This window comes from Hyperoodon ampullatus (assembly GCF_949752795.1).
Source record: "Hyperoodon ampullatus genome assembly, chromosome: 3".
Lineage (NCBI taxonomy): Eukaryota > Metazoa > Chordata > Mammalia > Artiodactyla > Ziphiidae > Hyperoodon > Hyperoodon ampullatus.
The window spans coordinates 799,931-827,390 of NC_136916.1; the positions used below are offsets into that span (position 1 = coordinate 799,931).

Consider the following 27,460-nt stretch of genomic DNA (forward strand, 5'->3'; position numbering starts at 1 on the left):
ACTAAGAGAATTTGTCACCAACAGACATACTTCAAAGAATAGAAGTTCTTAAACAGAAAGGATATGATAAAAGAAGGAAATTAGCAACACCAGAAAGAAAAGAACAGAAAGAATAAAAGCATGGGTACATACAAAAGACTTTCATTCTCCTCTTGAGTTTTCTAAATGATGTTTGATGGTTGAGGCACAAATTATAACATTGTCTCATACAGTTATCAATATGAAGGAAATAAAGGCAAATATAAATGAGAGAGGATAAAGGGACTTAAAGGGAGATATGGTTTCTATACTTCACTCACGTGGTAAAATGTCACACCAGTAGATTATGATAAATTATGTATAATACAATATCTATAACAACCACCAAAAACTCTACACAAAGAGATACACTCAAAACACTATGGAAAAATCAAAATGGAATTCAAAAAAAAATGTTCAAGTAATCCAAAGAAAACCAGGAAAAAAAAAAGTGAAAGAAAACAGAAAACAGAAGGAAAAAACAGAAAATGAAACTAAGCTGGCAGACTTAAGCTCTCACATATCAATAATTAAAAGTAAACAACTTAAACACACCAATGGATACATCAATATATAGAGTTTCAGAAAATGGATTTTACAAATGACTCAACTATATGCTGTCTACAAGAAACTCACTACAAATATAATGATATAGGCAGCTTGAAAGTCAAAGAAGGGAAAAAGATACACCATGCAAACGTTAGTTTAAAAAAAAGGTAGGAGTGGCTATATGAATAGCAGATTAAGTACCCTTCAGAAAAAAGAAAACCACCAAAGACAGAGAGGGACATTACATAATGATAAAATGGTCAATCAAGAAGACATAATCCTAAACGTGTATGCAGAGCTGCAAACACAAAAACAGATAGAACTAAGAGGAGAAACAGACAAATCTACAATTATTGTTGGAGGATTTCAAATCCTTCTCTCAACACTGATAGAAAATCAGCAAGGATATGAAGAACTCAACCACACCAAAAACCAAATTTATAAAGATTTAAGTTATTTAGAGTGTGCTCTCTGACTACAGTGGAATCAAACTAACAATGAATCATGTAATAGAAAAATCTAATGCTAAACAACAAACTTCTAAATAATCATGGATCAAAGAGGAAGTCTCAAGGAAAAAAATTTTTATTGAGGTACAGTGGATTTAAGGGAATTTTAAAAAATAAAACTGAATGAAAATGAAAACAGTGATAATGTAACACCAAAATGTGTGACAGGTAGGTGAAGTTCTGTAAGGGCAATTTATAGCACTAAATACTTACATTAGAAATGAATCAAACTCTCAAATCAAGAGTCTAAGCTGCCACCTTAAGAAACTAGCAAAAGAAGAGCAACATAAACTCAAAACAGGCAGAAGGATGTAAAAATAGATGCATCTCTGAACTGTCAGCGCTACGGTGAGAGTAGGACAGTGGAGACTGCCTTCCATCTTACTGCTGTCCTGCCCCAGAGAGGTGCTCACTTGTTTCTGAATGTCTTTGTCCAAAAGACAAATTCTCTATAGATGAATGTAGACTTAAGAGAATTCTTTCTTAATATTCACCCCTGAAATCACCAAAATCCCTTTCAATGCAAACATAACTAGATTAAATTAAATGTATGATTAAAATATCTAGAGAAATAAGAGTAAGTGAAACTCTAAGTAAAAAGAAAAGAATAAATATCAAAGTGAAGAAGAAAAATGGAGAAAAATCAATGAAACCAAAAGCGAATTCTCTGAGAGAACTGAGAAAACTGATGGACTTCTAGCCAGATGGATCAAGAAAAAATAAAACACAATGATTAATACCAGGCACGAAAGAGGTAACAATAGCTACAGATTCTACAGTTGTTAAAAGGTTAATAAAAGAATAAACAAGTTTATACCAATCAGTTCAACAACTTAGATGAAAGAGATGCATTCCTTTAAAGACAACCTAGCAAGCTCCCTCAAGAAGAAACAGGTAACCTGCATGGTCCTAGAACTAGTAAGGACATTGAATTTGTAGTTAAAAACCTTCCCACAAAGAACACTCCAGGCACAGATTGCTTCACTGGTGAATTCTACCAAACAGTTAAGACAGAAAGAATAGCAATTCTACACAAACTCTTCCAGAAAATTGAATGGGAGATAAAACTTTCCAACTCATTCTATAAGGCCAGTATTACTCTGATACCCAAACCAGACAAAGCTATTAAAGAAAAAAAACTACACATTGATAATCTTACATAGATGCAAAACGTCTTAATAAAATCTTAGCAAATTAAATTTTTAAAGTATATAAAAAGGAAAATACACTCTGAACAAATGAAGTTTGTCCCAGAAATGTAAGGTTGGTTTATCATTTGAAAATCAATGTAATTCACCATGTTAAACTAAAAAAGGAAAAAAAGAACATGATTAATGCAATAGGTACAGAAATATCATTTGATAAAATCCAATATCCAATCCTAATGAAGTTCTCAACAACTTGGAATAGAGGGGAACTTCCTCAACCTTATAAATTTCATCTATGAAAAACCGACAGCTAACAATAATTAGAAACTGAAAGTTTTCCCTTTACCATCAGGAACAAGAAACCACGTCTATTCAATTCCGTACTGGAGGTTCCAGCTAGTGCATTAAGGAAAGAAAAATAAATAAAATCACTGAAATTGTAAAGGAAGAGGTAAAATGATCTTTATTTATAGACAATATGACTATCTACATAGAAGACCTTTTGAAATCTACAAACTAATAAGGGACTTTAGCAAGGTTTCAGCGTATGAAATCAATATACAAAAATCAAGTGTATTTTTATATAGTAGCAACAAATAACCAGAAATTGACGTTTTAAAGCTATGTTAAAAATAGCTCCCGGACGAGCGAGGAAGATGGCGGAAGGGGAAGATGGCGGAAGAGTAAGACGCGGAGGCCACCCTCCTCCCCACAGATACATCAGAAATACATCTACACGTGGAACAACTCCTACAGAACACCTACTGAACGCTGGCGGAAGACCTCAGACCTCCCAAAAGGCAAGACACTCCCCACGTACCTGGGTAGGGCAAAAGAAAACAGAATAAACAGAGACAAAAGAATAGGGACGGGACCTGCAGGGAGGTCTTCCTGCAGGGAGGGAGGGAGCCGTGAAGGAGAAAAGGTCTCCACTCACTAGGAGCCCCTTCGCGGGCGGAGACTGCGGGTGGCGGAGGGGGAAAGCTTCGGAGTAGCGGAGGAGACCGCAGCCACAGGGGTGCGGAGGGCAAAGCGGAGAGATTCCCGCACAGAGTATCGGTGCCGACCGGCAGTAACCAGCCCGAGAGGCTTGTCTCCTCACCCGCCGGGGAGGGCGGGGCTGGGAGCTGAGGCTCGGGCTTTGGTCGGAGCGCAGGGAGAGGGCTGGGGTTGGTGGCGTGAACACAGCCTGAAGGGGTTAGTGCGCCACTGCTGGCCGGGAGGGAGTCCGGGGAAAAGTCTGGACCTGCCGAAGAGGCAAGAGACTTCTTCTTACCTCTTTGTATCTTGGTGCGCGAGGAGAGGGGATTAAGAGCGCTGCTTAAAGGAGCGCCAGAGACGGGCGCGAGGCGCGGCTGAAAGCGCGGACCCCAGAGACGGGCGTGGGACGCTGGGGCTGCTGCTGCCGCCACCAAGAAGCCTGTGTGCGAGCGCAGGTCACTCTCCACACCTCCCCTCCCGGGAGCCTGTGCTGCCCGCCACTGCCAGGGTCCCGGGATCCAGGGACAACTTCCCCGAGAGAACGCACGGGCACGCCTCGTGCTGGCGCAACGTCACGCCGGGCTCCGCCGACGCACGCTCGCCCCGCCTCCGTGCCCCTTCCTCCCCCGCGGCCTGAGTGAGCCAGAGCCCCCGAATCAGCGGCTCCTTTAACCCCGTCCTGTCTGAGCGAAGAACAGACGTCCTCCGGCGACCTACACGCAGAGGCGGGGCCGAACCCAAAGCTGAGCCCCGGGAGCTGTGCGAACAAAGAAGAGAAAGGGAAATCTCTCCCAGCAGCCACAGGAGCAGCGGATTAAATCTCCGTAATCAACGTGATGTACCTGCATCTGTGGAATACCTGAATAGACAACGAACCATCCCAAGTTGAGGAGGTGGACTTTGAGAGCAAGATTTATGACTTTTTCCCCTTTTCCTCTTTTTGTGAGTGTGTATGTGTATGCTTCTGTGTGAGATTCTGTCTGTATAGCTTTGCTTCCACCATTTGTACTAGGGTTCTATCTGTCCGTTTTTTTGGTTTTTAAAATTTTTTTTCTTAATAATTATTTTTTATTTTAATAACTTTATTTTATCTTACTCTATTTTATTTTATCTTCTTTCTTTTTATCCTCCCTCCCTCCCTCCTTTCTTTCTTCCTTCCTTCCTTTCTTTTAATTCTTTATTTCTACTTTTTCTCCCTTTTATTCTTCTGAGCCATGTGGATGAAAGCCTCTTCGTGCTGCAGCCAGGAGTCACTGCTGTGCCTCTGAGGTGGGAGAGCCAACTTCAGGACATTGGTCCACAAGAGACCTCCCAGCTCCACATAATATCAAATGGCAAAAATCTCCCAGAGATCTCCATCTCAACACCAGCACCCAGCTTCACTCAACGACCAGCAAGCTACAGTGCTGGACACCCTATGCCAAACAACTAGCAAGACAGGAACACAACCCCACCCATTAGCAGAGAGGCTGCCTAAAATCATAATAAGGCCACAGACACCCCAAAACACACCACCAGATGTGAACCTGCCCACCAGAAAGACAAGATCCAGCCTCATCCACCAGGACACAGGCACTAGTCCCCTCCACCAGGAAGCCTACACAACCCACTGAACCAACCTTAGCAACTGGGAACAGACACCAAAAACAATGGGAACTACGAACCTGCAGCCTGCAAAAAGGAGACCCCAAACACAGTAAGATAAGCAAAATGAGAAGACAGAAAAACACACAGCAGATGAAGGAGCAAGACAAAAACCCACCAGACCTAACAAATGAGAAGAAATAGGCAGTCTACCTGAAAAAGAATTCAGAATAATGACAGTAAAGATGATCTAAAATCTTGGAAATAGAATAGAGAAAATGCAAGAAACATTTAACAAGGACCTAGAAGAACTAAAGATGAAACAAGCAACAATGAACAACACAATACATGAACTTAAAAATACTCTAGAAGGGATCAATAGCAGAATAACTGAGGCAGAAGAACGGGTAAGTGACCTGGAAGATAAAATAGTGGAAATAACTACTGCAGAGCAGAACAAAGAAAAAAGAATGAAAAGAACGGAGGACAGTCTCAGAGACCTCTGGGACAATATTAAATGCACCAACATTCGAATTATAGGGGTTCCAGAAGAAGAAGAGGAAAAGAAAGAGGAAAAGAAAGAAAAGAAAATATTTGAAGAGATTATGGTTGAGAACTTACATAATATGGGAAAGGAAATAGTTAATCAAGTCCAGGAGGCACAGAGAGTCCCATACACAATAAATCCAAGGAGAAATATGCCAAGACACATATTAATCAAACTGTCGAAAATTAAACACAAAGAAAACATATTAAAAGCAGCAAGGGAAAAACAACAAATAACACACAAGGGAATACCCATAAGGATAACAGCTGATCTTTCAGCAGAAACTCTGCAAGCCAGAAGGGACTGGCAGGACATATTTAAAGTGATGAAGGAGAACAACCTGCAACCAAGATTACTCTACCCAGCAAGGATCACATTCAGATTTGATGGAGAAATTAAAACCTTTAGAGACAAGCAAAAGCTGAGAGAGTTCAGCACCACCAAACCAGCTTTACAACAAGTTTTAAAGGAATGTCTCTAGGCAAGAAACACAAGAGAAGGAAAACACCTACCATAACGAACCCAAAACAATTAAGAAAATGGGAATAGGAACATACATATCGATAATTACCTTCAATGTAAATGGACTAAATGCTCCCACCAAAAGACACAGATTGGCTGAATGGATACAAAAACAAGACCCATATATATGCTGTCTACAAGAGACCCACTTCAGACCTAGAGACACATACAGACTGAGAGTAAGGGGATGGAAAAAGATATTCCATGCAAATGGAAACCAAAAGAAAGCTGGAGTAGCAATTCTCATATCACACAAAATAGACTTTAAAATAAAGAGTATATTGGGCTTCCCTGGTGGCGCAGTGGTTGGGAGTCCACCTGCCGATGCAGGGGACGCAGGTTCGTGCCCCAGTCCGGGAGGATCCCACATGCCGCGGAGTGGCTGGGCCCGTGAGCCATGGCCACTGAGCCTGCGCATCCGGAGCCTGTGCACTGCAATGGGAGAGGCCACGGCAGTGAGAGGCCCGCATACCGCAAAAAAAAAAAAAAAAAAGACTATTATAAGAGACAAAGAAGGACACTACATAATGATCAAGGGATCGATCCAAGAAGAAGATATAACAATTGTAAATATTTATGCACCCAACATAGGAGCACCTCAATACATAAGGCAAATATTAACAGCCATAAAAGGAGAAATCGACAGTAACACATTCATAGTAGGGGACTAACACCACACTATCACCAATGGACAGATCATCCAAAATGAAAATAAATAAGGAAACACAAGCTTTAAATGCTACATTAAACAAGATAGATATTTAATTGATATTTATAGGACATTCCATCCAAAAACAACAGAATACACATTTTTCTCAAGTGCTCATGGAACATTCTCCAGGATAGTTCATATCTTGGGCCACAAATCAAGCCTTGCTAAATTTAAGAAAATTGAAATTGTATCAAGTATCTTTCCCACCACAACGCTATGAGACTAGATATCAATTACAGGAAAAGATCTGAAAAAAAATACAAACACATGGAGGCTAAACAATACACTACTTAATAACGAAGTGATCACTGAAGAAATCAAATAAGAAATAAAAAAATACCTAGAAACAAAAGACAGTGGAGACACAACGACCCAAACCTATGGGATGCAGCAAAAGCAGTTCTAAGAGGGAAGTTTATAGCAATACAATCCTACCTTAAGAAACAGGAAACATCTTGAATAAACAACCTAACCTTGCACCTAAAGCAATTAGAGAAAGAAGAACAAAAAAAACCCCAAAGTTAGCGGAAAGAAAGAAAGAAAGAAAAATCAGACCAGAAATAAATGTGAAAGAAATGAAGGAAACGATAGCAAAGATCAATAAAACTAAAAGCTGGTTCTTTGAGAAGATAAACAAAATTGACAAACCATTAGCCAGACTCATCAAGAAAAAAAGGGAGAAGACTCAAATCAATAGAATTAGAAATGAAAAAGGAGAAGTAACAACTGACACTGCAGAAATACAAAAGATCATGAGAGATTACTACAAGCAACTCTATGCCAATAAAATGGACAACCTGGAAGAAATGGACAAATTCTTAGAAATGCACAACCTGCCAAGACTGAATCAGGAAGAAATAGAAAATATGAACAGACCAATCACAAGCACTGAAATTGAAACTGTGATAAAAAATCTTCCAACAGGGGCTCCCCTGGTGGCGCAGTGGTTGGGAGTCCGCCTGCCGGTGCAGGGGGCGCGGGTTCGTGCCCCGGTCCGGGAGGGTCCCGCGTGCTGCGGGGCGGCTGGGCCCGTGGGCCGTGGCCGCTGGGCCTGCGCGTCCAGAGCCTGTGCTCTGCAGCGGGAGAGGCCGCGGCAGTGAGAGGCCCGCATACCACAAAAAAAAAAAAAAAAAAAAAATCTTCCAACAAACAAAAGCCCAGGACCAGATGGCTTCACAGGCAAATTCTACCAAACATTTAGAGAAGGGCTAACACCTATTCTTCTCAAACTCTTCCAAAATATAGCAGAGGGAGGAACACTCCCAAACTCATTCTACGAGGCCACCATCACCTTGATACCAAAACCAGACAAGGATGTCACAAAGAAAGAAAACTACAGGCCAATATCACTGATGAACATAGATGCAAAAATCCTCAACAAAATACTAGCAAACAGAATCCAACAGCACATTAAAAGGATCATACACCATGATCAAGTGGGGTTTTATCCCAGGAATACATGGATTCTTCAATATAAGCAACTCAATCAACGTGATACACCATATTAACAAATTGAAGGAGAAAAACCATATGATCATCTCAACAGATGCAGAGAAAGCTTTCTACAAAATTCAACACACATTTATGATAAACACCTGCAAAAAGTAGGCATAGAGGGAACTTTCCTCAACATAATAAAGGTCATATATGACAAACCCACAGCCAACATCGTCCTCAATGGTGAAAAACTGAAACCATTTCCACGAAGATCAGGAACAAGACAAGGTTGCCCACTCTCACCACTCTTATTCAACATAGTTTTGGAAGTTTTAGCCACAGCAATCAGAGAAGAAAAGGAAATAAAAGGAATCCAAATCGGAAAAGAAGAAGTAAAGCTGTCACTGTTTGCAGATGACATGATACTCTACATAGAGAATCCTAAAGATGCTACCAGAAAACTACTAGAGCTAATCAATGAATTTGGTAAAGTAGCAGGATACAAAATTAATGCACAGAAATCTCTTGCATTCCTATACACTAATGATCAAAAAGCTGAACGTGAAATTAAGAAAACATTCCCATTTACCATTGCAAAAAAAAGAATAAAATATCTAGGAATAAACCTACCTAAGGAGACAAAAGACCTGTATGCAGAAAATTATAAGACACTGATGAAAGAAATTAAAGATGGTACAAATAGATGGAGAGATATACCATGTTACTGGATTGGAAGAATCAACATTGTGAAAATGACTCTACTACCCAAAGCAATCTACAGATTCAATGCAATCCCTATCAAACTACCACTGGCATTTTTCACAGAACTAGAACAAAAAATTTCACAATTTGTATGGAAAAACAAAAGACCCCAAATAGCCAAAGCAATCTTGAGAACGAAAAACGGAGCTGGAGGAATCAGGCTCCCTGACTTCATACTATACTACAAAGCTACAGTAATCAAGACAGTATGGTACTGGCACAAAAACAGAAAGATAGATCAATAGAACAGAATAGAAAGCCCAGAGATAAACCTACGCACATATGGTCACCTTATCTTTGATAAAGGAGGCAGGAATGTACAGTGGAGAAAGGACAGTCTCTTCAATAAGTGGTGCTGGGAAAACTGGACAGGGACATGTAAAAGTATGAGATAAGATCACTCCCTAACACCATACACAAAAATAAGCTCAAAATGGATTAAAGACCTAAATGTAAGGCCAGAAACTATCAAACTCTTAGAGGAAAACATAGGCAGAACACTATGACATAAATCACAGCAAGATCCTTTTGGACCCACCTCCTAGAGAAATGGAAATAAAAACAAAAATAAACAAATGGGACCTAATGAAACTTCAACCTTTTGCACAGCAAAGGAAACCATAAACAAGACCAAAAGACAACCCTCAGAATGGGAGAACATATTTGCAAATGAAGCAACTGACAAAGGATTAATCTCCAAAATTTATAAGCAGCTCATGCAGCTCAAAAACAAAAAAACAAAGAACCCAATCCAAAAATGGGCAGAAGACCTAAATAGACATTTCTCCACAGAAGATATACAGACTGCCAACAAACACATGAAAGAATGCTCAACATCATTAATCATTAGAGAAATGCAAATCAAAACTACAATGAGATATCATCTCACACCAGTCAGAATGGCCATCACCAAAAAATCTAGAAACAATAAACGCTGGAGAGGGTGTGGAGAAAAGGGAACACTCTTTCACTGCTGGTGGGAATGTGAATTGGTACAGCCACTATGGAGAACAGTAATGGAGGTTCCTTAAAAAACTACAAATAGAACTACCATATGACCCAGCAATCCCATTACTAGGCATATACCCTGAGAAAACCATAATTCAAAAAGAGACATGTACCAAAATGTTCGTTGCAGCTCTATTCACAATAGCCCGGAGATGGAAACAACCTAAGTGTCCATCATCGGATGAATGGATAAAGAAGATGTGGCACATATATACAATGGAATATTACTCAGCCATAAAAAGAAATGAAATTGAGCTATTTGTAATGAGGTGGATAGATCTAGAGTCTGTCATACAGAGTGAAGTAAGTCAGAAAGAGAAAGACAAATACCATATGCTGACACATATATATGGAATTTAAGAAAAAAAAAGTCATGAAGAACCTAGGGGTAAAACAGGAATAAAGACACAGACCTACTTGAGAATGGACTTGAGGATATGGGGAGGGGGAAGGGTAAGCTGTGACAAAGCGAGAGAGAGGCATGGACATATATACACTACCAAACGTAAAATAGATAGCTAGTGGGAAGCAGCCGCATAGCACAGGGAGATCAGCTCGGTGCTTTGTGACCTCCGGGAGGGGTGGGACAGGGAGGGTGAGAGGGTGGGAGACGCAAGAGGGAGGAGATATGGGAACAGATGTATACGTATAACTGATTCACTTTGTTATAAAGCAGAAACTAATAAAAATAAATAAATAAATAAATAAATAAAATAAAATAAAATAGATGAACAACAAGGTCCTACTGTATAGCACAGGGAACTATATTCAGTACACTGTAATTATGCATAATGGAAAAGAATATGAAAAAGAATATATATATATATATAAAACTGAATCACGATGTTGCACACCAGAAACTAACACAACACTGTAAATCAACTATACTTTGATAAAAAAAAATTTTTTTAAATTCGGCAATCTTAAAAAAAAAGAAATGAAAGTGAGCTATTTGTAATGAGGTGGATAGACCTAGAGTCTGTCATACAGAGTGAAGTAAGTCAGAAAGAGAGAAACAAATACTGTATGCTAACATATATATATGGAATTTAAGGGAAAAAAATGTCATGAAGAACCTAGGGGTAAGACAGGAATAAAGACACAGACCTACTAGAGAATGGACTTGAGGATATGGGGAGGGGGAAGGGTAAGCTGTGACAAAGCAGTGGAGAGGCATGGACATATATACACTACCGAGCGTGAAGTGGATAGTTAGTGGGAAGCAGCCACATAGCACAGGGAGATCAGCTTAGTGCTTTGTGACCACCTGGAGGGGTGGGATAGGGAGGGTGGGAGGGAGGGAGATGCACAAGGGAGGAGATGTGGGAACATATGTATATGTATAGCTGATTCATTTTGTTATAGAGCAGAAACTAACACACCATTGTAAAGCAATTATACTCCAATAAAGATTTTTTTTAAAAAAAAGCTCCCAAATAGGAAATATTTACAGATAAGTTTCACAAGAGATGTGTAAGACATGTGCACCGAAAGTTACAAAGCGATGCTGAGAGAAATTAAATAAGATGGAGAGACATGCTAAGTAATACTAAACAAATGGAGGGATATACTATGTTCCAGGGATTGGAAACCCCAATATTGTTAAGATATCAGTTCTTAAATTCATCTATAGATTCAACACAAGATCAGTCATAATTCCTTCGGGGTTTTATGAAGAAATTGACAAGCTGACTATAAAATTCGAACGGACATGCAAAAGATATAGAATAGCCAGCAACTCCAAAGAACAACAGCAACATCAGAGGATTGACACTACCTGACCCAAGACTTAATGCAAGTAAGTAGGTAATCAAGGCAGTGTGGTTCTGGTATAAAAATAGACAAATAGATCAATGGAACAGAAATACACCCAGATAAATGGACAACTGTGCAAAGAAAGGACAATTCTTTTTCAACAAATGATGCTGGAACAACTAGATATCTACATGCAAAAGAAAAAAATGAACTTTGATCCATACCTCATAGCATGTACAAAAAATATATTAAATTGGATCATAGGCCTAAATGTAAAACCTAACATTTAAAATCTTCTATAACAAAGCACTGGAGGGCTTCCCTGGTGGCCCAGTGGTTGAGAGTCCGCCTGCCGATGCGGGGGACATGGGTTCGTGCCCCGGTCCGGGAGGATCCCACATGCCGCGGAGCGGCTGGGCCCGTGAGCCATGGCCGCTGAGCCTGCGCGTCCGGAGCCTGTGCTCCGCAACGGGAGAGGCCACAACAGTGAGAGGCCCGCGTACCGAAAAAAAAAAAAAAAAAAGCACTGGAGAAAATCTTTGTAACACTGGGTTTGGTAAAGCTTTATTAGGTACAACACTATAAAAGAATAATAAGTTGGACTTCATCAAAATTGAGGACATTTGCTCTTTGAAAGACTCTTTTTGGAGAATGAAATAACAAGCTACAAACTGGGAGAAAATATTTATTTATAAATCCTGTACCTGAAAGAATATATAAGTCTATATGTATGTATGTATATCTCACAACTCAGTAATAAGAAACCAAACAACCCAATAAAAAATGGGCAAAAGATCTGAATCTACACTTTACCACTTAAGATATATAAATGGCAAATAAGCATATGAAAGGATGCATTCAAGTAATGCAAATTAAAACTCAGTGAGATATCCGTACACACCTATTAGAACATCTAAAATAAAGGACTGACCGTACCACTTATTGATGAGTATGTGGCACAGCTGTCAATCTCATGCACTGCCAGTGCGGATGGAGATGGTTATAACCCCTTTGGAAAGCAGTTTACCGATTGCTTAAAAAGTTAAACATATAACCACCATATAACCTTGCCATTTCAGTCTGAGGTTTTACCCAAGAGAAATGAAAGCATGTGGTCTGTAAAAATAAACACCCCAAAACAAAACATTAAAAACATAAGAGCCTAAATTTTAAAGATTTGTACAATGTTTGGAAGACAAAGTAAAGGAATATTTGCAGAAAGTGTGGTGGGGTGTATAAGAGAAAAGAAAATCAGCGGATCAGTCTCAGAGGCCCCAAGATCCAACTAGAAGTTTCAAAAAAAGAACAAAAAGATCAGAGAGGAAAAAAATGATTAAAGATATAATACAAAAATATTTTTCCAGTTCTGAAGGACATATGTCATCATTAATGAAAAACAAACAAAAACCAGCACCAACCACATCATCATGAAAATTACAGAACATCAGGGATAAGAGAAAATCCTAAAGCCTCATTATATGGGAAAAGCCAAAACAAACAGGTCACATAGGAAAAATGCCTTTAAAATTCTAAGTAAAAATTATTTTCAAACTGTCATTATAGAAACATCAACTGAGAGAGAAGAATAAAGATATTTTCAAACATGCTAACCCTCAATTTTTTTCCCTCCTATGTGCCTCTTTTACTCAGGAAGCACTACCAAAATGATGGTGTGGACCAACAAAAAGAAAACTGATGAGAAGGGCACTTCCTCAACAAGATAAAGGCCATGTATGGAAAGCCCACAGCTAACATATTCAGTAGCAAAAGCCTGAAAGCATTTCCCCTAAGGAGTAAGGAGTAAGACAAGAAATCTACTTTCACCACTTCTATTCAACGTAGTCATGAAAGTTCTTGCCATGGAATTTTGCAAGAGAAATTTAAAATATCCAAATTGGAAAGGAAAAAGTAAACTATCTCTGGTCACAGGTGACTTGATCTAATATATAGAAAAACTTAAAGATTCAAAAGAAACTGAATTAAATAAATTCAGCAAAGTTGCAGGATTCAATTTTGAACTTCACATTCAAAAATCAAATCTGATTGTAACACTCAAAAATCAGTTGTATTTCTATACACTAGCAGTGGACAATCAAAAAGGAAACGAAGAAAACAATTCCATTTACAATAGCATCAAAGAGAATAAAATACTTAGGAATAATTTAACCAAGGAGTCAAAAGACTTATACAAATGAAAACTATAAAACATTGCTGAAAGAAGTTAAAGAAGACACAAACAAATGGAAAAACTTCCCATGCTCATGGATTAGAAGATAATATTGTTAAGATGACAGTGCTATACAAAGCAATCTACAGATTCAATACAATCCCTATCAAAATCTCAATGGTGTTTTTTGTGGAAATGGTAAAACCAAGCCTAAAATTCATATAGAAAATCAAGGCACCCCAAATAACCAAAGCAGTCTTGAAAAAACAAGGACAAAGTTTGAGGACTCACTTTGATTTTAAAACTAGTACAAAGCTATAGTAATCAAAATAGTATGGTACTGGTATACAGATAAGACATACAGACCAATGGAACAGAATTGAGAGCCCAAGAATAAACCTTGAAATCTATGGTCAGTTGATTTTTAACAAGGATGACAAGACCATTCAGTAGGGAAAGAACAGTGTCTTCAACAAATGGTGCTAGGAAAACTGAACATCCATGTGCAAAGGAATGAAGGTTGTCCCTTACACCATGTACAAAACCTAACTCAAGATGAATCAAAGACCTAAACTTGAGAGGACTAAAACTAAAAAATTCTTAGTGGAAAACTTAAGGGCAAATCTTTATTACCTTGGATTTAGCAATGTTTCCTTAAATATGATACCAAAAGCACAGGTAACAAAAGAAAAAATATACTAATTAGACTTTATCAAAATTTAAAATGTTTGTATACCAAAGGACACTATCAAGATGAGTAAAAAGATAACTCATACAATGGGGGAAATATCTGCAAATCTTCTACCTGATAAGGAATTAATACCCCCAATATATAAAGAACTCTAGCTCAACAACAAGACAACTTAATTTTTTTAATGGACAAAGGACTTGAATAGACATTTCTTCAAAGAAGATATACAAATGACCAATAAGCACATGAAAATATGCTCAACATCACTAATTATTAGGGAAATGCAAATCAAAACCACAATGCAACACCATGTTCACCCTTATTAGGATGTCTATAATGAACACAAACATACACAGAAAATATCAAGTGTTGGTGAGGATGTGAAGAAACTGGAATCTTCATACATTGCATTGGGAATGTAAAATGGTTCAGCTGCTGTGGAAACAGCTTGGAAGTTCCTCCAAAAGTTAAATGTAGAATTACCCCCATATGACTGAGAAATGCCACCCCGACGTGTACACCCAAAAGAATTGAAAACAGGGACTCAGATATTTGTACATCAATATTCATAATATTTTTCACAATAACCAAAGGTGGAAAAACCCAGTGTCCATCAATAGATGAACAGATAAACAAAATTTGGTATATACATATATGGAATATCATTCAGCCATAGAAATGAATGAAGTTCGGATACAGGCACGTCACGGATAAACCTTGAAAACATTACGGTACGTGAAATAGGCCAAAAGAAAAGGACAAAATATTGTATGAGTCCACTTATATGAAATACCTAGAATAGGTAAATTCATGGAGACAGAAAGTAGATTAGAGGTTACCAAGAGCTGGGGGAGGAGGAATGAAGAGCTATTGCTCAGTTTCAGATGATGAAAAAGGTTTGGAAACAGTAGTAACGGTTGCACGACTTTGTGAATGTACTTCATGCCCCTGAATGATACACTTAAATAAATGGTTAACGTGGCAAATTTTATATTTTATGTATATATGTACTTTATGACAATAACAGCAGTGCAACAACGGAAAACTGGGGACCAGGAAACAAGGGATGAAACACCAGGAAACAAAAAGAATTCACAAAACGATGACAAAGTGCCAGGATAAGAGCGACAGCAGTCTGACAAGAAAACGGAGCGCTCCACAAGCAGCAGCATCAGAAAGACAATGGACCTGATCAGTGAGCTCTGTGGGCTCTGTGGAATTGCCCTCGGCCTGAGGATCAGCCCGGAGCATAAGTGAACCACACTAGTGTTCCTTGCATATCATTTCTTACCTAGATCAGCTTCAACCAAAATTTTTTTCACAGAATAGTATACTGACTGATTTCTTTGTCCAGCACTATTTCACAAACCATGGGAGACACAAAAGCACAGTTCTTATACACACGCAGTTGACACACTTATTAAGACAATCCAACTACGTAGTAGTCATGGGATTCCCAGAAAGGATAAAAATCATCAAAACATCCAGGCTTCATTAACAGACCTGAGTCCCTTGTTCTTAGTGTAATTAATTCAAAACGGAAAATGAAGAAGTCCTATTTAGAAAGCACTTTGAAATATTACACCTGTCACCTAAAGAAAACCAGAAACATTCTTAAATTGCTACATTTACAGTATTTATTACTTTATATTGTGGGAAACACTCCAATAATTGAAAGTACTGTCCAAAACAAGGCAGAATTACTCTCCAATTTTTTATGCTATAGAAAGTTGTAGCCAAAAAGTATAATGCTATGAGAGCTCAAAAGAGACTGTAAAACTTACCTGTTGAGACATATTTTCGGAAAATATTGCTGATTTTTCCGTTAAAAGTGTGACAAGGTCTTTATAAATTTCTCCTTTTCTCTCATAATTAATTTCCTCCTCATTATCTGTTTTGCCCTTTGGAAGAAAAAGTTTGGTGCTATAGTTAATGGATGAGCGATATAAGAACCTGATCAATACATCACAACCCAAGCACAAGTATTGTTTTCTTCTCTAAAGGATCCATGTGGTAGTCTTTATACACGAAATGTACAGGCACACCCTTCCCTTTTAATGTTACCTATTCATTCATTCGTTCGTTCATTCATTCATTCATTCGTTCAGCAAGCCTTTACCAAGTGCCCCCTAGATACACAGGGCACGCTGCTATCCAGCAGAGACCTGAAAGCTCCCTTCCCACTTCTCTCCTGTGAAAATGCATTATGACTTCAAGAGCTTTTGACGAAGTCATAGAAGGCCTCGAGGTTAGAATGTCACCACATAAAAGGCTGCTTCTGTTGGTCTCACCCTACCCCTGCTGTGTGTGGAGCAAGATTGCTATGGGCTCATTTTCGAGGGGGGGACCTCTATGTGACCACCTGTCCCTCCACCCTCAGCCTCTGTCTCTCCTCTTCTCTCTTTCCGGTCCTCATTTCACTTTGCTTTCCTACTATTACTCTCCCTGCACCCTATATTTGTGTGTTTGCACATACATATACACATAAAAACTGTAGTGTTACATGTATAACTGTATATATATGTAAAACATACAGATACATGTAAACTGTAGTGTGTTACACATTTTCTTGTAACGACTGAACAGCTTCAGGTCCTTGTCTTTCATTCTTTAAACTGAGAGGAACACTCAGATGTTTCCATGTCAAATAAAGTTGTACGTGCGTCCATAGCCTTCTACAGAAAAAGGGTCCTTGCCCCACTCTGGAAGGCCCAAGAGAAGCATTCCTTTTTTTCTCTAAGCTCTTATTTTCCGGTTAGAGATATCGCTTTTCTAAGTATCAAAGCAAACCGAAAGCAAATCATAGTTAGGCTGTCTGGCTCCTCTGTGCAGAAATAAGCCCAGGACCACGCTAATGGGACAAGCATGAAAGGCAGGTCGGAAGACAAGCCCCGCCGCCGAGAACACGGCCGTATGTCGAGAGCAGCCCAGGCCAAGGCTCCAATGGCGCCCTGCGATAGCTGGGCCCCCATTAAGGATCTGGACCCTCCCTGCAGAATTCTGCTGCGAGCCCCAGTTTTACATGGAAGACCGCAAGAGCCAGGTTTGCAGAGGAGGAAGCTGAGCTCCTTCTAGCCAAGCTCAGTCAGCAGACGTGAGGCTCAGTGCCAAGGTTTTAATCCAGAGGATCCAGAAGGCCATGTACCGTCTCTCTCAGGTCGAGGCCCACTGCCCACACTCTGCTTTGCGACCCTCGGGCCGGAAGCCTGCAGAGCTGTGTTTCTCCGCTGACAGGCCGGCTGAGTCTCGGGCAGCAGGCGGGGAGAGGCCGGCAGGGGAGAGGCCAGCGGGGAGGCTGGACGAGGCAGAAGGGACGTCTCCCTCCCACGTCCTGTCAGAGCCACCTAGCAACGGCCCCTCACCCGGCAGTGGCAGTTGCTCCCAGTAGCGACAGTTGGTTCTCATTTCCTCTGGAAGAACCCAGAGGCCCAGAACCAGGCTCACCACGACCCCTCAGATATCCCACTAACAGCCGCCCCGAGCCCAGCCTCTGAGGCCCAGGCCAGGCGCTGCCCCATCCTGCCCCAGCCCCTGCACCACCGGCACGAACCGGGCGCTGCTCACTCCTCAGGGCTCCGGGGCCGGTTTCACGGAGACACCTGGGCTCCGAGGGGACCAGCACGGCCTGGAGGTGATCATTCTCCAGACGTGTGAACCCCAGTTCTGTGGCGGAGCCCTGCCCACGCAAGCAGGGTCCGCGCCTCAGGGGTCTGAGTCCCAGTCTGCGCGGGCCCTGCCCGGAGCCGCTTAGGCCCCAGACCGCGGAGGCCCCAACTCAGGGGGCACGTCCTCCAGGCTCCCGCATTTGGGGCCCCTCCCTGCTCTCCCGTCTGTCCCCTCAACTCTTCCAACTGCTTCCGCATGACCTTGGTGCTCCTTTATCGACTTGTCTTTCCTTAAATACCTGTGTCATTAACCAGCAAACTGATTATGTTAAAGAGGCTGTAGTTAGTGGAACGGGTCACTTTGAAGGCCATTTCCTAGAATACTGACTTAAGGACCTACAAGGGGACACAGAGACAGCAAACACACAGCAAAGGGATCTGCATGAATCCCACAGAACATACTTCATTTTCTGTGGTTTTGGGATTCAATCCTGGAGACATGCCTGCACTGACAGAGACCAAAGTCAATACGGTTTTTAAAAAATTACTTACACCATTTAAAAACACTCCTTCTTTGCTACAAGTAACGCACAAAGTTTCAGCATCGTGTGGTTTCACCAGCACATAACAAATTTCCCCTTGAATTTGTCTCCAAGGTGGGGCTCGACATCCATTTGAAAATTCATAATCTGAAACCAATTATCAATCAATTAAAAGGAGCTCCTTAACCTCAACTTGTAAAATAGGTGGGCTTCAAAAAAAATAGGATTGAAATTTTAAGTTTTCATTTCTTATTTAATGTAGCTACTGAAGCATTTTGAAAATATAATTATGAAAATATATATAATATAAAATGAACCTGAGGTGTACTCGATAGATTCCAAGACTGTCTGTTCTCCCTTTCCTGAGAACCGTTTAAGCAGCTCTATATCATTCTTAACAGTCCCTGGATTTAATCGTATTTCTCTGAAATAAATGTTTAGAAATTCATTTTAAATACTTTAAAACAGAATCTACAGAAAACAACATGAAAACATTTCATTATATCAGGGGGAATATCTTTTTTTTTTTTTTTTTTTCTGTACACGGGCCTCTCGCTGTTGTGGCCTCTCACTGTTGTGGCCTCTCCCGTTGCGGAGCACAGGCTCCGGACGCGCAGGCTCAGCGGCCATGGCTCACGGGCCCAGCCGCTCCGCAGCATGTGGGATCTTCCCAGACCGGGGCACGAACCCGTGTCCCCTGCATCGGCAGGTGGACTCTCAACCACTGCGCCACCAGGGAAGCCCGGGAATATCTTTTTTTGTAATTAAAATATCAGTTAAATTATACAACAACAAAATTACAGTGAATTTTAACCAGGTTACAGTGTTATAACACTGTCAAAACAACAAAGAATCAGTGATTTGCATTGAATGCAACATTAAATACTCATTTCAATATTCACTTCATTTCTTAATGAAAATTCCAAAGTACTAGGAAAGACAGGACAAATGAAGTTTTAAACTTGATAAACTCTACACGATAATTGCATTATAATTTTTAAATTTATCTAATAGTTTAAGAGACTTTGAAAATAACAAGACCACTTAATGTCTTCAGAATTCGATGAAACTCCACTACAATGTTTTAGCCATGTTAACTGAAAATTGTACTGTTTAGAATTAGAAATCTTCATGCAATAACTAAAATTGTATTCCAAAAAATGTAATGTTAAATCAATAGCAACCACTTCCAAACTTTATTTTTCTTGTGTCTTTTCCCTAAAGCTCTGAAAGTACTTTTTATAACCAATTTTTAGAGGTTTCTTTTTGGAAAAAAAAAGACTCACAAGGAAATATTTTTCAGAGAACGATTGAGTAGGTGCAGATCCAGCTGCTTGAGTCGCAGGGCAATCTTCATCTTAACCTCACTTTCAGGATCATCATCTTTGGTAATTTTATCAAGAATAGTTAATACAGATGAGTCTTCATTTATTTCATTTATCATATTATAATCCAAGCCCAGGATTTTTGCTATGGGGCTTCTGTTTGCTGACCAAAAAAGTGAATTAAAAAAAAGTTATCCTCTTGTCTTCTATTGCAAGAACCATAAAGACTATCAAATCCTTTGCAGCCCACTCAAATGTGTTTCTTTCATTAAGCTTTCTCTGATTGACCCAATTTGAATTAATCTCTACTTCTCAGATTTTACTGTACTTAGGAACTTTCTCACACCTCTTGAGATGTTTACCTTGTACTGTAATATCATCTCTATATGCTACCACCCTAATAGGATAGAAGCTAAGGTCTATTTTTTTTAAGTTGACTGTGGGGCATTGTTCAGAATACGCATTCAATCAATACATTCAGAATTGATTTGAAGATAGAGAAATACTGGTCTCCTTAGAAGAATGATCACTAGAACTGTGTGTGTGTGTGTGTGTGTGTGTGTGTGTGTGTGTGTATACCAGTGAACAGTATTCACAAATGCTTTCTCTCCAAAATAGCATGTTTTTCTCAGTCTACAGATCTACTGCCAATCTTTTCCACCTGTTTGAACTGCTTATATTTTCAATGTCTTTTGACATTGGTTGGGAAAACAAATCTAAGCAGTATTTACATACATGCCAAAATCACAGTGAAAATTTTAAATACCAACTTGTGATCAAGGCTGAAAGTTGAACCTAGAGATGTTGAAAACAGAATTTAATAAAGGCCAAAAAACTATATGGTTGAAAATGAGGGAGAAATGGGCAAAACCGTGTTTAGAAAGGAGGAATTCAACTCAGATGAAAATATATATGCATTTGCATGGGTTGGGGGATGCCTGTGGGACTAATTCAGAAAGCTTGACCTGATGGAAAGGAAGAGAAGCACAGCGATGGCACTAACGTTCCCCCAGGAAGCCGACTACCAGCAGGAAAGTCTCGGGGGAGCCCGGGAAGGAGGCCTGGGAACCAAGCACTTAGTGAGCACCTCCACTCATCACCTTACAGCTGTCGTCTCTAAAGATTATGAAGATACTAGGTGAATTCTGGGGAAAGACACAAAGCTGACTTCCAAATTGCCAGGTACCACGCAATTTGGACCAAAAACTAAGAGCTGTACCTAGAACTCTTACAGAAAGGGCAAAATGCAGCAAAGGATATATATTTAGCCAGATTGGGCGTACAACACTCTATGTATTAAGTTTACATATTAAGTTGAATTTAATGAACAGCCGTGCGTCTATTGACTCTTCTTAAATTCACTTTTATTCTCAAGAGTTCAGCCCTCTCAGAAAAGTAACTTTGATGTACAGGGAGAGCAGTCAAGATGTAAAAAGAAGCTGCTGTTCTAAGGTTCACATCTTAAAAAAAAAGGACTAACTTTCCACCTCACAGCCACGGACAGTGGCAAAGAATGATGACAGATGAGGGACCTTATGCCTGGGACCCAGTGGTCACATGATTCCAAAGAAGCAGAACACATATATGACATAATTACCTATTGTCGGGTATTTCTACTCGTAAGAAATACTTAGAGCCCAATTATGGCAGGTGATCAATCACATTCATTTTTGCATGTTAGATGATTAGACAATAAGAACATTATATAACTTTAGTGAAGAGGAAAAATACTTCCCACTGAATGAATGTAGCTATTCACAGAAAGCTGTGTATTTCCACAATGCAAAGGGCTGAGACAAGAGGAAAGTGAGATTATTATGGGCTGTATGCTAAAGGAAGAGGCTACATTCATTTTAAAGGAAACAAATCACCATCCATCACAGCAGAATGCAAGAGGAGAGGGTGGATTCTGGTGCTGGCCCTGGACATCTGTTTTTTCCCCGAACATGAACCTTAAAGGCGTCAAGTCTTTCCAGGAGCTAAGAAGGCTCTCTTTAAACCACACACTAAAATTAGAAATCTCGAAGCTTACTAATGGTAAAGCATTAGGCTTTTCATTTAAAGTAGAAATCTGATATGAGCATAACATTTCAGCCAAAATCAATCCATGACATTTTAAAATCAATAAATCAAGTTGAACATAGTACTTTTTACCTTTTAGGTTAGAGAACTTTTTTCAAGAGACTGTAAGAAATGATTCCCTCCCCCGCCCCCAAGATTAAGTTTCTGAAAGTGCAAATCACAGACTGGAGTGTAAATATCACCTTCAATACATGCTTGTGCTTCCTTCAGCTTTGTATTTTTGGCAATATATAACACACATGACAGCTGCCCAAAGCTCCTAATTTTAATCTGTGGTACAGAGAGAAATAGCAAAGGCTGTCCATTTTTATCAGCTTCTTCTGACTCGACTGTTGTTTCACTAAAAAACGAAAACAAAAAAAATTTTTTTGAAAGCTTAAGGTTAACCTGGATGCCAGTAGAAGTTAAATTTAAGACATTTCAACAAATTATTTCCATGTCTCATGATAAAGCACAGAGAATATAAATACCTCGTTAGAAGCTCATCTATTTTCCCACTTTCATCCACACACAGGCCCTTAAATCCCCAGACTTATTAGCAACGTGATATACCCAGGAAGAAAATTTTTAAACAATTTCTTGACTACCTATGTGAACTCAGTCACAGTTTTTGGTTTTGTTTTTCTAATAATGCATTGGACATGTTTTTAAAAATCACTGGTTCTACAGAACCTTTCATGTTTTGTGGATTTCTAATGTTATTTAAATTATAAAATTTTTATACCACAGTAATTAGTGGTTAGGAATTTTCTTGGCTACTCTGTTTATGAGCAAAAAAGCTATGAAAAAAGACAAACTAGATCCCCTCAATGGATTATTTTCCCACTCCAAACCTCCAATTTGGTTTACTTTAGGATAACAAGCAATCTTTCTAACAAGGCTTTTTCCTGATCAGAAATTATTAGCTCTCCTAGATTGGTGTTTCTGCCCATTTTAACTTTTTTAGGTTGGCATTTCTAAAAGACTAAGATGTTTTTATGGCAGTGATACATCTCTAGATTTCTACCATTTACAACATTACCTAAACTGCCTAGCTTTTCACTGCATACTGATATCTCTGGCAAAACTGTCCACATCTTAAGACCTGATATTTTAAATTGTAACACAGATAAATAGCTGTGAAATGTTGACACTCGAGACAATCTACTACTGTTTCATAAATGAAGGAGCAAAATGTTTTTAGGCTTGCCAGGGACGTGCATCATTTACAAAATGTATACTTTCCCAGGAATAAAGCTTTTGGAAGAACGCCCTAAGGATCGAGGAGCTTTCTTAGAGGGTTGCTCTGGGGCTGGCCGCTGGTGCTGAGCGGAGGAGGACAGGACAAAGTCACAGGCAGACTGAATGCCCACAGGACTAAGCTCCTGAACTTGAGAAGGTGAAACTCTTGGGGAGACCAGGAGAACAGCAGGGCATAGGACATTCTCATTGCTTCTGCCAGCGGAAGCCTGCAGCTGAACAGACACCAGGAGGAACTAAAACGCCAGTGATGGAGAGGATTGTCGAAAAGCAGCCTCCCGTTTCAGGCTCGCGGTCTGCCGGCCCTGAGGAAAGAGCTCTTTGGAAGAAAACTGCTGTAGCCGCCTTGATAAGGCTAAGAAGAATGAAAGAAAGAATAAATGAAATCCACCGACCTGATCAAGAGACTTTTAAACTGGAACTGCAGGAGGGAGCTAAAAATACTCAGCTTATGCTATAGAGGGCAGGAAAAAAGGTCTGATTTATTTAAACCCCAATGTCAGGTTCCATGTCCAGAACATAGTAATTACTCCACAAATAAGTCTACAGGTGAGAAACTATTTAGTAATGCTCAGGGATGACAAAGAGTTCAATGACAGAACTTTGGGCCACTGACCTTAATACTGTGGCTTTGAAATTTTACCAAAATACGATAATTATTGTCTCATAAAACAATACCATTTTAAGGCTGGAGATCATGTAATTCAGCCTTAGTGATACTGATCAGAAAACCAAGGACCAAAAAGGTATGAACTGTGTGTGAGGTGTGCATCACTAGAGGAGGACCCCTCGCTCAGGCGCCCTGTTGGCTCATCCACACAGAACTCGAACCGGCATATAAGTTGGTCCCGACTCATGTACATAACTGAGACACAGCAGACTGCGGTTCACAACTGACATACAGCGATATTAAAGCAGACGTGATGCAAAAATCATAGTTCTACCGAAGGAGAGAACAGGTAACAACATTTTCACAAAGCAATTCTGAACGCTCACCCAAGCTACATTCTAGAGACTCAAGCACCTCAGTTCTGTGCACCCCTCACACATGGTGTCACCACTGAGTGGTGTCACTTGTCCTTAATTTACAGTGACTTGGGCTTCCTTCGGAGGTGTTTTAGGAAGACTGTTAATCTCATCCTGTGTGAGAAGAACAAAAGCAATTGGAAATGGTGATAAGAGACCTCTGATTTCCATTCAAATGAAAGTAGAGATCTTTTCCCCTCAAAATCGAACGTGGAGAGGTGATACTACAGGATGAGCAGCTGCACATCGGGAATGAGTCTAAAGGAAATGAGTGAAGCAGGCCATGCGGAAAGTCCTGTGTTTATCTAGTCAATTAATAACCATCTGCACAAAAGGAAAGAAGGTGGTGGGTGGGACGTACAACCTCCTCATTGTGTGACTAAAGGGTGGATTTCAACGTCATATGCGACAAGCCTAAATCAGAAGAAGGCTGATCACAACTGTGCCGACGGCTACAGAGACCGCGTTTGGAGATGCACAACATCCGCTGAGAAGTGAGGCCACAAGTATAAACACAGCCCCCAAAATATCTGCAGAGATCAACAAAAATTGTATCAGTATAGATACAACTGACTTGTTTTGGAACGAGAGGGCTGAGAGAATGTATATCCCCAAGAAGAATCTGCCCCTATTCTAAAACATGCAAGGATATTACTGTTTGGTAGCAATGCATCCAGAGCCTCTAGGCTTAAATTCCTCATGATGACTTAGCTGTCCACATGGACTTACAGACATGAATCCTGACGAGTGGGCTTCCCCCACTTTAAATAAATGAATAAATGTGTTCTAAGGTCCCCCAGCTAAGCAAACAGAGTGCATATGAACCAAAGGGCGAAGAGTGAGGCAGTGGGGCTGTTTCACAACACACTCCTCTTGCCTTCGAGGGCACCCCTGGTTTACCTCACTTCTCATGTTGCTGGACGTAGCAGACACCAAGTGGCTATGGGTTGCTGACAGTTCCTTGGGGTACGGTCAAGACCTGGATATGAAAGCATTTGGTATTCTCCCTTATTACCAAAATCTCAGCTGTATCCTTTGCCTTCTTCAGGGCAGTCGGTGCCTACCTGGTTTTTATCAAGACACACAGGCATAGTTTCCTTCCTATGCAACAAGCGCTGCTATCACACCCCTCTCATCCCTTCCAGCATCAAAGGTATCATCAACACAGGTCAGAAACAAGAATGACGGATAGAAAAGTTGGCCCACAGAAAAGCTGCATATGGTAAATTTGACAGAAGGAAGACAATCAAGGGGTAGTTGGTTCAAAATATACATGGTGTCAAAATGTCAAAACATCCTGCTTGAGGGAACACTGTATCTAGAGACTGTATGCAGAGATACAAAAATAGAAATAAAGCAAAGAAAACTGGACAGGGATAGAGAAATAGTGATACATTATATGTATGTCAGCCCCCCTCACTAGGGCACAGATGTGATCATCTCTGCACTCGTACACAAAATTAGTACAGAGGCAAGATACAACAACAATCTTGATCTCTTCTGACATTTGCTTTAAATCCATCTTTGCACCAAGTAGTTCACATGTTTTTAATTGATTTTACAGATGAGTTCATCTTTCAAAAATTAGAAAAAACAATGTGCGATGCTACATTGAACTCAGGTGGGAGGAATGAAGCACTTTGGGAGAAAGTGACCATAAGCACCGTTAAAAATAGGATTAAAGAAAAAAGATTTCAGAAAATTCAGAGAGAAAATAGATCATGATACCAGAACTAAAGAGCTTTTGAAATACAGTTCAAGAATGGTTTTACAGTTCTAAAAATTAAATTCTGAGTTTATTCTCACAAATAATCCCAAAGGGAAAAAATGGAAAAGGCATCTATAGGAAACTTTGGCTAGTTAGAGAACTGTTTTTGAAAAGATCAGACTTTAAAAGTTCATAGGCAAAACCAAAGAGGGACAGAGATACAGAAAAGAGGATCAGAATGCCTGGAGTGACACATAAACTGAGGATGACCAAAAAAAAAGTATATATGAATTTATATAAATTTATCATTTACAATTGTAATTTATACTTATATATCAATATTTCGTGTAAGTATAATATAGTTATATAAAACGTATGTAATTTACATAAGATATACATTTAGCTATGTTCAAAAGACATAAACTGATAGCCCATTGTTTGAGGTGGAGGTAGGATTTTTTTTTTAAATCTCAGATTTGGAAAGTTCTCATTTGAGGACAATGCTAATTGTTAAGAAGTTTCTCCCTTATATTAAGCAAAATGTACCACTCTCCCTCTGCCACCCCACAGATTTTACAGATTTAAATATCAGAAGGGATTTTGTCTATATCTGAGATCACAAAATCAATGCCTAGTGGCATCTGGCAGTTCATAGGAGTGGAAAGGCCAGTCACAAGGCAACAGCAAATGTTGGGAGTGTGGTGACCTGGAGAACACATCCCCTATGGAAAGAAAATTCAAATTTAAAAATTAGTGTGTTGGCCAAACAAAATATCCTCAGATTTCACCAGAGCGCCTCCGGTTTTCTGAGATTTCTGAGATTCACAGAGGTTAAGCGACTTGCCCCAAACCTACAACCAATCAATAAAAAACGTGCAACTGAAGATATTAAATTCTAGAAGCAATTCACTGGCTTACCTGACAACATAACCTGATCCAAAGGCTGAGGGGTCCAAATTGGTTTTCCATTCCAGTGGTTCTACAAAAACATAGTTTGCCTCTTGGGGATGTTTATAGATAAAACTCTCCACAAATGCAATAATTTCCTTCAGTATCGCCTCATTGAGAGGGGTAGTTCCCAGGGCCCTAGCCCCGTGCCCCGCAGCCGTCCACTGCGCGGACCTTGTCAGTGCCACGCCCATGGGATCCCACGATGCTCAGACCCGAGCTCAGCGCGCACACTGCGTCAAGGCAGAGAGAGAGACGATAGCATCCACCTTTCCCCCAGAACATTTCTCACTTTCAAGATTTTAAGCTAGCACTTATCCAACCCGCATTCTGCTTATTCATCTTAGAGGTGGATTTTTAAAATTATCCAGTTGCTCTTCAATTCAATAAAATAGTTAACTTTCCCTGAACCAGCGCTAAGTGAAACTGACGAGGACGTAAGGATTTTCCACTATCTGCCTGCCCTGGAATGAGTAACTTCTTTCTCATTTTCCTGGGCCTAAGAGAGAGAATTCAAATAGCTGGGCAGAAATTGGAAACAGGAAAGCCCAAGAGCGGAACAAAAAGAATTGGAGGAGGTTGGCATCAAGGCCTT

At 39.9% G+C, this 27,460-nt stretch overlaps 1 protein-coding gene across 3 annotated transcripts in view; it reads right to left on the reverse strand.

Annotated features, from left to right (window-relative positions):
* Positions 1-27,059, reverse strand: part of ODAD2 (outer dynein arm docking complex subunit 2) — a gene marked incomplete at both ends in the record, with an annotated part of 182,237 nt that extends 155,178 nt beyond the window's left edge. For all 3 annotated transcript variants that reach the window (XM_079699667.1, XM_079699668.1, XM_079699666.1), the window contains 6 exons: positions 16,175-16,291; positions 18,548-18,684; positions 18,855-18,961; positions 19,824-20,025; positions 22,127-22,284; positions 26,836-27,059. In XM_079699667.1, coding sequence (XP_079555793.1) covers positions 16,175-16,291; positions 18,548-18,684; positions 18,855-18,961; positions 19,824-20,025; positions 22,127-22,284; positions 26,836-27,059 — 945 coding nt within the window. The remainder of the gene's footprint in view (positions 1-16,174; positions 16,292-18,547; positions 18,685-18,854; positions 18,962-19,823; positions 20,026-22,126; positions 22,285-26,835) is intronic.
* Between the last annotated feature and the right edge of the window lie 401 nt (positions 27,060-27,460).